The following is a 12,579-nucleotide window of genomic DNA, read 5'->3' as shown; positions in this document are numbered from 1 at the left end:
ACTATCCCCCTACTCTTGAAGGGTTGATCTCCTATCACTTTTGACTTACAAAAAAGGACAAGAAATCTCTTTAAACGTCTAAAATGGGTTTTCTGATTATTTTGTAGTTAGCGAGCAGTGGCGAATCTCCAACATTTTTAATGGGGGGGGGGGGCAAGCGAGGTCTATATCCGCATAGTCAAGGGGAATGGGATATATAATAAATTTTTCTCCATATTTTTCGGGGGAGTTAACAGCCTCCTCCCAAACGACGCCCTGTTAGGGCGGGAGGGATATGCCTCGAAGGGTGCATTTTAATGCCAAAACATCCTAAATTCCTAACACTCATTAAGCCTTCAGATAAATACAGAATTAATTCTAGGGGAGAGGCAACAGGAGGGTGAAGTTAGCAAATGATGTAAAATCCCCAGAGTTACAACCAGGACTTTTGTTTTGGGGGGAGAATATAAAAATAACTTTAAAACTTTATTAAGGGTGAATTAAATTCACCATTTGAGTTATATTTCTCCCTGTCTTGTAATTGTAAAAAAACAAGAAATCTATATACAAGGAATTATCATTAATTATCCTACAATTTAGTAGGATGACCAAGTATTTTTCATAATCAAGTTCCCTTTATAAGATATATCTTTTAAGTCCCATATGGTCTAGTGGCTAGGATAGCTGGCTTTCACCCAGCAGGCCCGGGTTCGATTCCCGGTATGGGAATTTTTTTTAATTTAAGGATCTACAGAAACAGTAGATTTCCCAAGGTAATAAAAAATCTCCACGTTGTGTGTCGGGAAGTTCAGTGCATAATAAATATAGTATGTATTGAAGAACTAAGTAGGTACAATTTGCGCAATTTAAGACCAAAAAGAGTTAAAACAATACTTATAAAAAGAACTTAAAAACCACGTTTTACGAATGGACTAAAAAGGGACAAATAAATTTTCGGCTCTAAAGAATACTTTTGATATATACTTCAAAATTTAAAGGTAGTGCGCATTTTAATAAAAAAAACACCTGTGAATATAGCATCCACAGCATTCATAAGATTATGCTTGTATGATAAATAGTTAGATATCAATCGGTAGTTGACTGAAAATGTGCACCACGTTTTAATTTTTGAAGTATGTATTTCAAAAGTATTCTTTAAAACCGAAAAAATCTTAGAACCTTTTAAGTCTATTTGTAAAACAAAGTTTATTAAAAGTCTTTCTTATACATCATTTATGTAGCTATGTGTTTCATTTCTCATATCCTAAAAAAAAACGTCATACTAACCAGGAAATCCTCCATTCTTGGTGCCACGACTAAAATTTTCAGACCTTGATTTTGCAGTGGCACATTGGATAGCAAATTTGTTAGTTGCTTTGCAAAGCTTCAGGTCGAAAAATGTAAAACCATTGGAAAGATTTTCTTAGACCATACAGATGATTTTAATAGTAAATTTATTTTTTTATGGTTTTTGAATGCTACGCATTCCTGTTGTACCTAGTTAAAAAGATAATATATAGCCTTATTTTCTTTGTGAGGCACCACTTTAAAAGTTGAATTCCATTTTTATTTTTGTTATTTTTTGCTGTTTTTTTATAGATGTTGCCGTGTTAAATCGTGAAATTATCAACTGAGATTAGACTCATACTTCTAAGGTCTAGGACGTTTAGTTTTAAGATCTGGGTTTGAGCTTCAGTGCCGTAATCAGATTGCTAATTTTCACCTAAAAGACCGGTAAGGGGAGACCTTATAGGAATTTTAGCTATTCATCAAAATCAGACGTAGTAACAGGCTCTCAAAATTATTTAATTAACTTTAATATGAAAAGTCTTTAAATATTTGCCGAGCTGGTTCACCTCTGGTTTTTGGATAGCAAATCTACAGGCTTTTTATAGAAATTAACATACATTAAATATAAAGAATTCAAAGCTTTTACGAAAAAAGCGCCCAGTTGCCTCTTAAGACAACCTCACCCTTATAAGGATGGGTGAACTCATCCTTATAATGGGTCATTGTTGTTTTCATGTTTTCAACCGAGATTTTTTCTAACCAAGCTTTTAGGTTTTTTGTTTTTTCTTCTGCTTTAATCTAGTCAGGTTTTGTTGTTTATTGGAAAATGAATCATATTGTTTATTATACTATTTATAGTGTAGTGTTTATTGAAGTGTCCTTTACGCTTTGCTTTAAAAAAGCAGACAATTCAGATTTTTGTCTGTTAAAAGTAATTTTGACGTGCCTCTATTGCTGTTTTCCTACTTGAATTCATGGTTTTAGATTGTATGTTCACGGGCACGGGCTGACACGCCTCCTGATGTGAAGAAAAAAATGCGGAAGCTTCTTAGTGAACGTTTTTATATTCCTATAATTGTTAGTGATGATTTGACAGAACAGCGTGCTGTTGGGGATCTGTGGTCTCCGGATACTGCCGTTTGTGACAAGCCTTCTCCATTGCCAACTGTCTTGGCTCGTTCAGCTGTCAATAAAATTCCTGGTATCACACCTTTGGCTAGTCCGACTGGACCGCACAATGAAGCCTTGTCTAGAACCAGCGTGCAATCTCCCTTAAGGGTGAGTTGATGTATCTTTAGAGTTTTTTTTTTTTAAATTAATTATTAGTGACAAGCCCGTGGCATGTAAATATGGCAAAGATTTCAGAAGTTTTTAGTGGCCCTTATGTTAAAATTAGCCAGAATTTTTAAAATGGTAAAATATGGGATTATAGATCTTTTTCTGAAGTTTATGAAGACCTGTGTTCTTTATGTGTTATTTTTTCTTATGTGTTTATTAATGTGTTTATGTGCTTATTAATTGCTTTTTATATTCTTAGTTATGTTCTTATATGTTTCTTTGTATGTTCTATTATATCACTGATGAAGTTTTGTATTGGTAAAAAAAAAAAAAATGTTTATCACGAAACTTCAGTTTCTCTCATGTTGGAACTGGCGTTATTTTTCAAAAATAACACCAAATTCTGAGTTTAGTGTTCGCTGTTTAGTTTCAGAAAAAAGAATTGCAATTGGTTAACTTCCTTTGTTGATCTATGTTTTTTTCTTTTTCCTCTTTCATCATTTGTATAAAGGAAACATATAGATAGATAACCAAACTTTGCTGAATAATTTGAATCAGTAGTTTTTTTTTTTCAAAAATAATATCAAATTCAGAGCTTAGAGTTATCTATTTTGGTTACAGAAACAGATTAACTTTTATAATTGTTTCACTCTATTTGCTGATTCGTGGAAAAGAAACCGTCAAATAACCAAACTTTACTGAAGGCTCTGAAGCAGTATGGTAAGTTAAAAAAACAACATAGTAAATAATAAATAATCAACATGAAAAATAAAATTAAAGATTTGATGAAGGTTACAAAAGTATGAGCCCTTTGATTTTTTATTAGGGTAATTAAATGTGGACTTATCATTGGTCTGCTCTGCACTTTTCCTGATTGCAGTTTTCCTACTGCTACTCACTACTTCCTTACTCGCGCGGCTTTAAATATATCGTGATGATGACAGGGCTGTCTGTTTTATCTTGACAAAAAAAAAATATTTTGGCCTAGTATCTGCTTCTTTTTGACTCTATGTTTGGCTTAGGTTCCCAACATTTAAGCCAGATTTTTTTTTTGCCGAATTTGAGTTTCTTTAACAGTAGTATTCATTTTCATAGAATCTTCAAAAAATACAAGAGGAGAAGGATAATAGTTAAGAGCTCGGAAAGTGTGGCCCCTTTCTGGGGTGATCAATTTATGAAGCTTTTATTCGCCTAGCTCACAAGTTCTCCAGCTTATTAAAATTGAGCCCCTTGAGGGCAAAAACTTAAAGGGGGATAATAGCAAGGACTTACCAAACCTTCGTTTGATCTATAATTTTATTGCATCAAGTTTATTTACTTAGCTCAGGAACTCTCTTAAAGATAGCGAAATTTTTGTTCTACCGGTAAAATTTCAGTCAAAAATTTGTTTTACCCAAAATCTAACTTCTAAGTCTTAGCCACTCCCTTTTTTGAAAAATATTTTTCGTGTATCCCTCGACCTTGAAAAATTTATACGGGTGCCCTTGTAACTAATGTTTCCAGTCATAAAGTGGAAAACCTTATTTTCTAAAACCAGAAAACAGACAATGATCACAGAATCACAGACAACAATGTCAGAACAATAAACCACGCAAAATAGTTCTACATTGTAATTCGGGCCTTAGTAATTCCATTTCTAGACTTCAAATCTCTCATTTCTGTCTTGTTTTTAATTTTTCTTTCTTTCTCTTTTGGTTTTCTGTTTACTAGTTCCCTTCTCCCTTTTTACTGTTTCTTTTCTGGCTTACTTACTCTTTTTAACACGGATATATCAATAAGTGTGGAAATGGTAAAAACGATCTCTATATTCGTTTTTACGTTAAACAATAGGCATTCGAAATAGCCTGCAAAATATGGGAATGCATAATACTGCTACTACAACTACTATTAACAACTCACTACAGCAAAAAGGCATCTGAGGTCAGTACAGCTACATACGCTCCTCCTCCTGCCCTATCTGTTCAAAGCCTCCCTCTTTACACCTTCCAAAGAAGTTCCTATTTCCTTTCTTTCTATACGGTTTTCAGAATCCAGTAATTTTAAAGATTGCTTTGTATGATTCGCCTGTTTTATCGATTTACTAATTAAAGGACCTTAATAAATGCAAATGTAATGTATTTTAACATGCCTTAATATCTAACGGGTATAGGGTGGTATGCATAATGCCCGATGTTACGATGCGCTGTCCAATATTCTCCCTCTTCTTACATTACTTAGACATTATTTAAATAAAGGTAAAACCTAAATTTAAAGTGGGCTAAAATCCCCTGTTGTGGGGGGGGGGGCTAAAGTTTTATAAGATTTGCATTTAATCGTAATTTTAAACAACGTTATTAATTATAAAAATGTATTAGTAAGAATAGTAATGTCGTATTTGCAAGCTTTTCAGCCATATCTGTAATTCATGCCACATGGTACTGTAATGAGTATAAAAAAAATCATGTGCTGAAGTAAATAACATTATATTCCAATGTATCTAAAGGCCATCTGTAATAAGCGTTGGTATTCCATACCTTTATAATTTTCAGGATAAAGTTACCAGAGCAAACGTCGTAATAAGATGGGAGATTTAGGAGTAAAAAACAATTACTCCATGGTAGCATCAGATTTTTAAGCCAATTCTCCCTTTTCACCCCTGAAAAATCTCTCTGGGCTTCCCTCTTCCTCCAAAATATCTTTCTGTCGGTGCCCTTGTCCGCATTCCCTCAAGATTTATTAATTAGTTTCAAAATTATATTGTTAACCATTTATCTTTTACGGTTGTCCTGTAGTGGGTTTGATCTTAGTTTGATATTAATGGACCCAGAGATCGAACATTACTGTAGCAACACACTGCAGGGTCGACGCAGGGAGCTAGTAGTCAAGAAGCGTCGGTAATCTGATTATTTGATTTATCCAAAATAGTTATGCTTAATTTTCTGCTTTTTTTAATTTTTATCCAAAACAGCAACAGATAGCCTCGGATTGACTTCTTCTTCTTCTGTGATGACGACTAATGCACGCCCCCGGACTGGATTCTTGAAAACGGCCGATTGTTTTCGTATTGGATATTGGAATGTTAGAACAGTTAATCAAGAAACACAGCCAGGAAAACTCAACAGTGTTATGAGAACCCTTCATAAGGTCCGTATTGACATAGCTGGACTTTCTGAGACCAGGCTTACTGGTTTTGGGACTTTGAAATCTGAGAATTACCACATCTTGTATTCCGGACTTGAGACTAGAAAAGAAGCAGGTGTCGTAATGGCACTAAGTAATCGGGCCCAAAAAATGCCTAGTGGATTGGGACCCAATTGGTGAGCGGATTCTTCGTGCCCGTTTCGCCACTTCACAGGCCAAATTGACAGTTATTGTAGTGTACGCCCCAACGAATGATGCCTGTGATCGAACCAAAGATGAATTTTATCGTGCGTTATCGAATGTTGTTGCAAAAACACATCGTCATGATATTGTGACTGTGTGTGGGGACTTTAATGCTAAAGTTGGAGGTGATGCTTCTTATGCCCCAACTATCCTCGGTAAACATGGACTGTGGGAAATTAATGACAATGGTGTGCGACTAATCGATTTTTGCGCTACTCATGAACTTATCGTCGGCGCCACATGGTTTCCACATAAACAGATTCACAAGTATACTTGGAACTCACCTGATGGTGTAACACGAAATGAAATAGACCATATCCTAATTGAGAGGCACAGGCGACGATGTTTAGAGGATATTATAACCTTCCGAGGTGCCGACTGTTATTCCGATCACCAACTTGCTGTTGTCAAGTTCAAGCTGAAACTAAAAACTGTGACAAAGCCCCAGCGGCCAGTGAAAACCTTTAATTTGAGGAAATTGCAGGACCCGAACGTATTGCAAAAGTATATTACAGCTTTGTCAAACAAGTTTTCCCTTCTAAGGGACGAAGTGTCGCTGGATAGTCAGTGGGAAAAAATTGCAGAAACCGTGAAAGAGGTTGCACAAGAAGTTGTGGGTTACAACAGGAAGAAGAAAGAGCAGTGGATATCTGAAAGTAGTTGGAATATTATTGATCAAAGGACACAACTAAAAATCCTCGTAGATAAGTATGACCATAGCACGACTTGTTCTAGAGAATATGTAGATAACCTGAAAGCGAAGTACAAGCGTCTCCATAAGCAAGTCAAAGCAGCAACCAGGGATGATAAGAGGATTTATCTCGAAACTATGGCCGAACAGGCTGAGGCAGCCGCTAGACGGGGAGATAGCCGTACTGTGTATGCCATAACGAAGCAGTTGGCGGGTATTTCAAAGGCATCGTCAACCCAAGTTGAAAGCAAAGATGGCATTTTATTAACCCAGACTGATGACATAGTCCGACGCTGGAAAGAGCATTTTAGCGAGGTACTAAATCAGATGCCTCCCACAACTACTTTAAATATCCCTGAAGAACCACTGTTCGATCTCGGAATATGTCCTGGACCTCTCATACTTATTGAAGTCAAGGAGGCCCTAAAGACTTTGAAAAACGGAAAGGCTGCAGGCAACGATGGCATACCAACGTAATTACTGAAGTACGGTAGAAACACCCTAGCCAAACCCATATTTAATCTTCTTTCCCGGGTTTGGGATGAAGAAAAAATCCCTAGTGAATGGTCGAAGGCAGTAATTGTAAAACTCTTCAAAAAGGGACAAAAGACTAAGTGTGATGATTGGAGAGGTATTGCTTTACAGTCTGTTGGCAGCAAAGTTCTGTGCCAAATAATTCTTAACAGGATTCAAAGTAAAGTGGAGAAAGTTCTGAGAGATGAGCAGCACGGATTCCGCCAGAATAGATCGTGTTGCGACCTGATATTTAGCCTGAGAGTCCTGCTGGATGAATCCAATGAATGGCAAGTTCAGCTACTTATAGTATTTATAGATATTCTCAAAGCTTTCGACTCGATACATCGCGGACCCATATGGAAGATTTTAGTGCAGTATGGAATTCCGACCAAAATTGTAAATATAATTGAAGCGCTCTATCATGATATCATGTGCGCAGTACAGACAAAGGGTGGCCTAACGGAGTGGTTTTCTGTTCAGTCAGGTGTAAGGCAGGGCTGCATTCTATTACCATTATTGTTTGCCATAGTGATAGATTTTGTTATCCGTGGATGCAGTTTTAGTGGCGGTTTACAATTAAATCCACTGAGAGAACTCAATGATGGTGATTTTGCTGACGATGTTGCGCTTATTACCCACGACCCTGAAGATATGCAACGCAACATTAATGAACTCGGTCGTATGGCAAATGCTGTCGGACTCTCCATAAATGCTAACAAGACCAACTCAATGTCGAATGCAGTCATACCTGACTTAGCCGAAGGACTTTTGGTTAACAACGAGGAAATTGAGGAAGTGAGAGAGTTCAAGTATCTCGGCAGCATTCTTACGCAAGATTCCAATTCCGAAAGAGAAATACTGTGCCGAATAGCATTGGCTGGGTCTGCTTTCAGCTACCTTAGAAATGTTTGGAGAAATAATAAATATTCCCAGAAGTTAAAGCTTAGAATTTATAATAGCAATGTGGTCTCTGTCCTTATGTACGGCTGCGAAACTTGGAGCATCACTGCTCAACTAGAACGACGACTACAGGCATTCGACAATAATTGCCTAAGGTCTATCCTAAATATACATTGGACAGAAAGAATACGAAATGATGAAATATATCGTATGACAAATCATACCCCCATCCTTGATCTTATTAGAAAGCGGCGATGGATGTATTGGGGGCATATGGTGCGAATGGGGGAAGGAAGGCTGCCGCACGATGCATGGTGTTGGACACCCCCGGTCTCCGCAAATCAGGGAGACCGAAAATGACCCTTGGCAGGTCGCTAATGAAGGAGGCGAAGCTGGCGAGGTCCTCGTTAGAGGAGCTATTGTTGAAGGCTCAGAAGAGGTCGTCGTGGCGAAACACAGTTGCTGCGTTATGCGCCCCCAGGCGTAGGAGGACCTAAGTAAGTCTAAGTAATTTTCTGCTTACTATCTTTACAATCTTATGCTTACTTCTTTAAGTTATGCTTAAGTTTAAGCTAGTTTAAGTTTACTTCTTAAGCTAGACTTGCCTACTATCTTTTACGGTTCAATTTAGATTTAGTCTTCCATGGTTAGCGTTAAGTTAGCTTTAATATAATGTTTTGTTGCTTCATAATAACAAGTTGGCTATTCGCCAAATTGTGCTTTTGTATGAAAAAGCGCTCTTTTTGCTTTCCTCATTTAGGTTTATGTCAATCAAAGAATCCACAATTTATGTTATGTATTTTATAATTTATTAATTCAATTCGTTAAAAATATTAATTAACCTAATTTTTAATGAAAATATTTTCAATGTAATAAAAATACCGAAAAAGGTATTTGTCAAAATTTATAGGGTGGATGCTCCCGCTCCCCCCCCCCCACCTCATTTGGCGGTCTTGGGTACAGTAGGCACCTAATTACTGTCAGAAATCAAAATTATACCGCGATATAAGTAAACTCAAGAACATAGGGATTCATGGAATTCCTTTCTCATGGTTCGGCTCTTATCTCTCTGGTAGAGTACAGAGTGTGAGTCTGGGCGGCATGACCTTGCATCCCCTACCTGTCCTGAGGGGCGTCCCGCAGGGCTCTGTTCTTGGTCCACTACTTTTTCTCCTTTATATTAATGATTTGGTTACGGACCTGGGTCCATCAGTGCACCCAGTACTTTTTGCTGACGATAGCAACTTTTTCATCACCGGCCCTAATTTACCGTCCGTCGTCACCTCTGCTCAAATCCTTCTCAATAGAGTACAGGAGTGGTGTGTCGTTAACTGCATGACCATTAACAGCAAGAATCGTCAGGTTGTATTATTTCGAACCCCTTACAAAAAAAATGAAGCTCAGCAGGCACTTGGCCTAAAATTAAAATATTCCACCAATCTCCTCCCGCAGGTCGACGTTGCCAAGTTTCTTGGTGTCCTCATAGATTCCTCCCTATAATTTGCAACACATGTTTCCTACATCAGAGCCATAATCTTGCGACAGGTAAGTATGATTAATCGTGTGAATAATTTTCTTCCTCCTGATCTCCTTGTCACCCTTTATCACTCTTTTATTTATCCATATATCTCATACTGCGGATCTGTTCGCAACACTTATCCTTCAGTCACCAATAGATTAAAATCTGCCCAAAACTGTGCCATCAAAGCAGTTTTTTGGCTGCTTCGACTATATCCCAACCAGGATTTGTACTCCGATTTTGGTATTATCCCTTTTGAATGAATCATTAAAAATTAGATCTGTCCCTTGCATACTCCGCTTACCATAAAAATCTCCCTCCACAATTATTAACTTATTTTAATTGTAATAATTCTGAAGGCCTTTGTCTCCGTTCATCCAACACTGTTCCTTTATTGTCCCCAAGTGTGTCTCTAGCCCGCCCAGTGATCTCCCATTTATAAATATAGACTTGAATAGAACACAGTACCCTTCAGTGTCAAACTATCCACGAGTTTTCGCATGCTTTTTAACAATGTTACTAAACTTTTATATTATAATTTCCTAAATTTTTAATCAATGATTTCTAGTTTACCAGTGTTTTCTCTTTCTTTTTTCTTTTTTTTCTTTTTTTCTCTTCTTCATTTTCAATTTTTTGTTGTTATGGTCCTCAACAAGTTCGCTTCCAGGATCCTTATTATTTTTATTTGAATAAATTGAATTGAATATGAAGAAATATACTAAGGATCAAAAGGAGTGTTTCAGGATGGATTGAATCAGATAGAAAGAAAAAGGGTCATAGATGATTACATATGGACCCGAGAGGACGATTTCTTATACCATGTTTAAAAAAAAGAACCTTTCATGAATTTTGATGCGGCTTTCAAAAATCTAAATGAAGTACCGTGTGACACTAGTCAAAGAGGGGTAATGTTTATGGTGATACACACCATATTACCTTACCGGGATAGAACAAGCCGTTTCACGAAGGGTGAAATAAAGGAGTGCAACCTGTGCCATGAAATGGTGGTTGATGGTTTACAGCATGAATATATAATGCATTTTTAATAAAGAAGTTTTTAGTTTTATTTTTGATGTTTTTAGGGGTGGGAATATAGAGATGGCGAGTTTAAATAGTAAAAAAAAAATTTGAAGTTAGATTTTGAAAGAAAGGGTGATGAAAAGAGGCAGAAAGGAATGTTATTAATTGTGATATGGGCATGTACCCATATTTGGAAGATGAGGAAAAAGAAAAAGAGAGTTGAGCTAGAAAGATTTAAAGGAGTAGTTAGGGGGAAAGTAGAGCTTTTGAGAAAGAATAGAAAATAGAAAGAAAGAATTGATGAGGAGTGGATATAGAGTTTGGTAAATAGTTGATTTTTTTTTTTTTTTTTTTTTTTTTTTTTTTTTTTAAGGCAATCAAGTAAAGTATGAATTTTATTTGGAATTTTAAAGTTTATGGGTAATTTTTTAGAATTTTTGAACCCTTCTTTCCAAATAAGTATTGTGGTGTTTAAGTATGTTTTATTGTTTGTTGAGGTTTTTGTAAGGGAAGAATGGTTCAATTTTTTTTTTTTTTTTTTTTTTTATGGAAGCTTGAAGGGGTAATGTGAAATTTGGAATGTAGTTGAAGCCACCGCCAAAGGATTCTCCTAAGGAGGGGGAGCTTCCTACAAGCGGGACGTGCGTTGTATTTTGTTTTGTTTTTATTTGTGTTGTAGTATGCCCCGGAGAGTAACCTGTTGTATTTGATGGCCTTAATTCATTTTTAGTTGGTATATATGGGAAATTATTATTATTATTTTTTTTTTTTGAAAAAGGGAGTCTATAGTTAGGATGATGAAAATGTTATATTGGGTTAATTTAGTTTTTTTTAATTTCAGAGATATAAAGGAGGAGATATTAGAGGAAGAGAAGTTTTTTGGTGGTTGTAGTTTGGTTGAAGTTTGTAATTTTGTTGATTTATTTTTAAATAGGTGTAAAATGAAGCTGAGGGGTAAAAGGGAAAAAGGGGAAAAATGGAAAAAAGGAAGGGGAAAAAAAGAAAGTATAGGATAAAAATACAGAAAAGGATAATGAAGGCTAATAATCCTTTTTTAAAAATTTGGTCATGTTAAATATTTATAGTAGCAGAGTGTGGTTTCATCAATTTTTTTTGGATAAAATTTTTAAAAATAAATGTCGTTTTTAAATTAGTGTAGGTGACATTAAAGTTTTGAAATTATGTGAAAAAGATTATTATGTCACCGAGAGGAGAAGAGGTGGGATTAAAAAAAAAAAATGAAGAAATATACTTGGTTTTTAATTTTAGTAGATTAATTTGCATTAATATAACCAAGGGGATAATACAGTAATAGCTTTTATGTGAAATAATAAAAAGACAAAAAAAAAAACCCTTTCGCTTAAAAAACAGAAACAGACTAAGTACTAAAGGCACTAACATACCATAATTAGACCGGAGACAACTTTGAACCTGAGCATTGATTTTCATGAAGTCAATCTGTTTCCGGACGAACCCAAAATAATGATGACTAGTGCTATTTATTGAAAAAGTTGATATTTGTAATGGTTCAAAATTTTCAATCTCGCACGAACACATGTATTTCATAGGGGACCAGCAAGTCAAGGGTGGAAGGGAGGCAAAACTAAAAATTTTCAAGAAGAAAGAACAAATTATATGAAAAAGAATATGGGAGGATGACAAGAATGCTGGGATTTTTGGTGCGGGGGGGGGGGGCTTATTCTATAGTCACTAGTGCCATGGATTATTTAAATGCAGTGTCAAATATTTCCTTTTTCTTCTTTTTATACAAAAATATGTTCTCTTTCTAGAGGGGTGGTTTAAAAGTAGTTGGCTACGCTGGTCCAACTGATCGTGAAACAGCCGAAATTTTACACAAGGAGTGGAAAACCCCACCGAGGGCTGTATCAAACAGGCTGTTATCAGATACATTAAGCACACCTGTACGTCGGGGCAGTGAACCTACGAAAGATAGCACCGGTATTTTATTTTTACCTTTTCCTCCTCCATCTCAATTTTGTTTTTTCTCTCAATCTTTCTCTCT

The 12,579-nt window shown here is 36.1% G+C and overlaps 1 protein-coding gene and 1 non-coding gene across 2 annotated transcripts in view; both read left to right on the top strand.

The window, feature by feature from the left end:
* Ankle2 (ankyrin repeat and LEM domain-containing protein 2) overlaps positions 1-12,579 on the top strand; it is a 220,264-nt gene that overhangs the window by 186,589 nt on the left and 21,096 nt on the right. Inside the window, exons 5-6 of the mRNA XM_089104640.1 lie at positions 2,254-2,547; positions 12,347-12,515. Of these exons, the coding sequence (XP_088960766.1) occupies positions 2,254-2,547; positions 12,347-12,515 (463 nt within the window). The remainder of the gene's footprint in view (positions 1-2,253; positions 2,548-12,346; positions 12,516-12,579) is intronic.
* On the top strand, positions 637-708 carry TRNAE-UUC (transfer RNA glutamic acid (anticodon UUC)). Its single transcript has one exon. It is a non-coding gene; the product is annotated as a tRNA-Glu (tRNA).

Source organism: Artemia sp. Qi Xiang Cuo, chromosome 2 (genome assembly GCF_049724085.1).
Source record: "Artemia sp. Qi Xiang Cuo chromosome 2, ASM4972408v1, whole genome shotgun sequence".
NCBI lineage: Eukaryota > Metazoa > Arthropoda > Branchiopoda > Anostraca > Artemiidae > Artemia > Artemia sp. Qi Xiang Cuo.
This window is presented reverse-complemented; position numbering and strand designations above follow the sequence as displayed.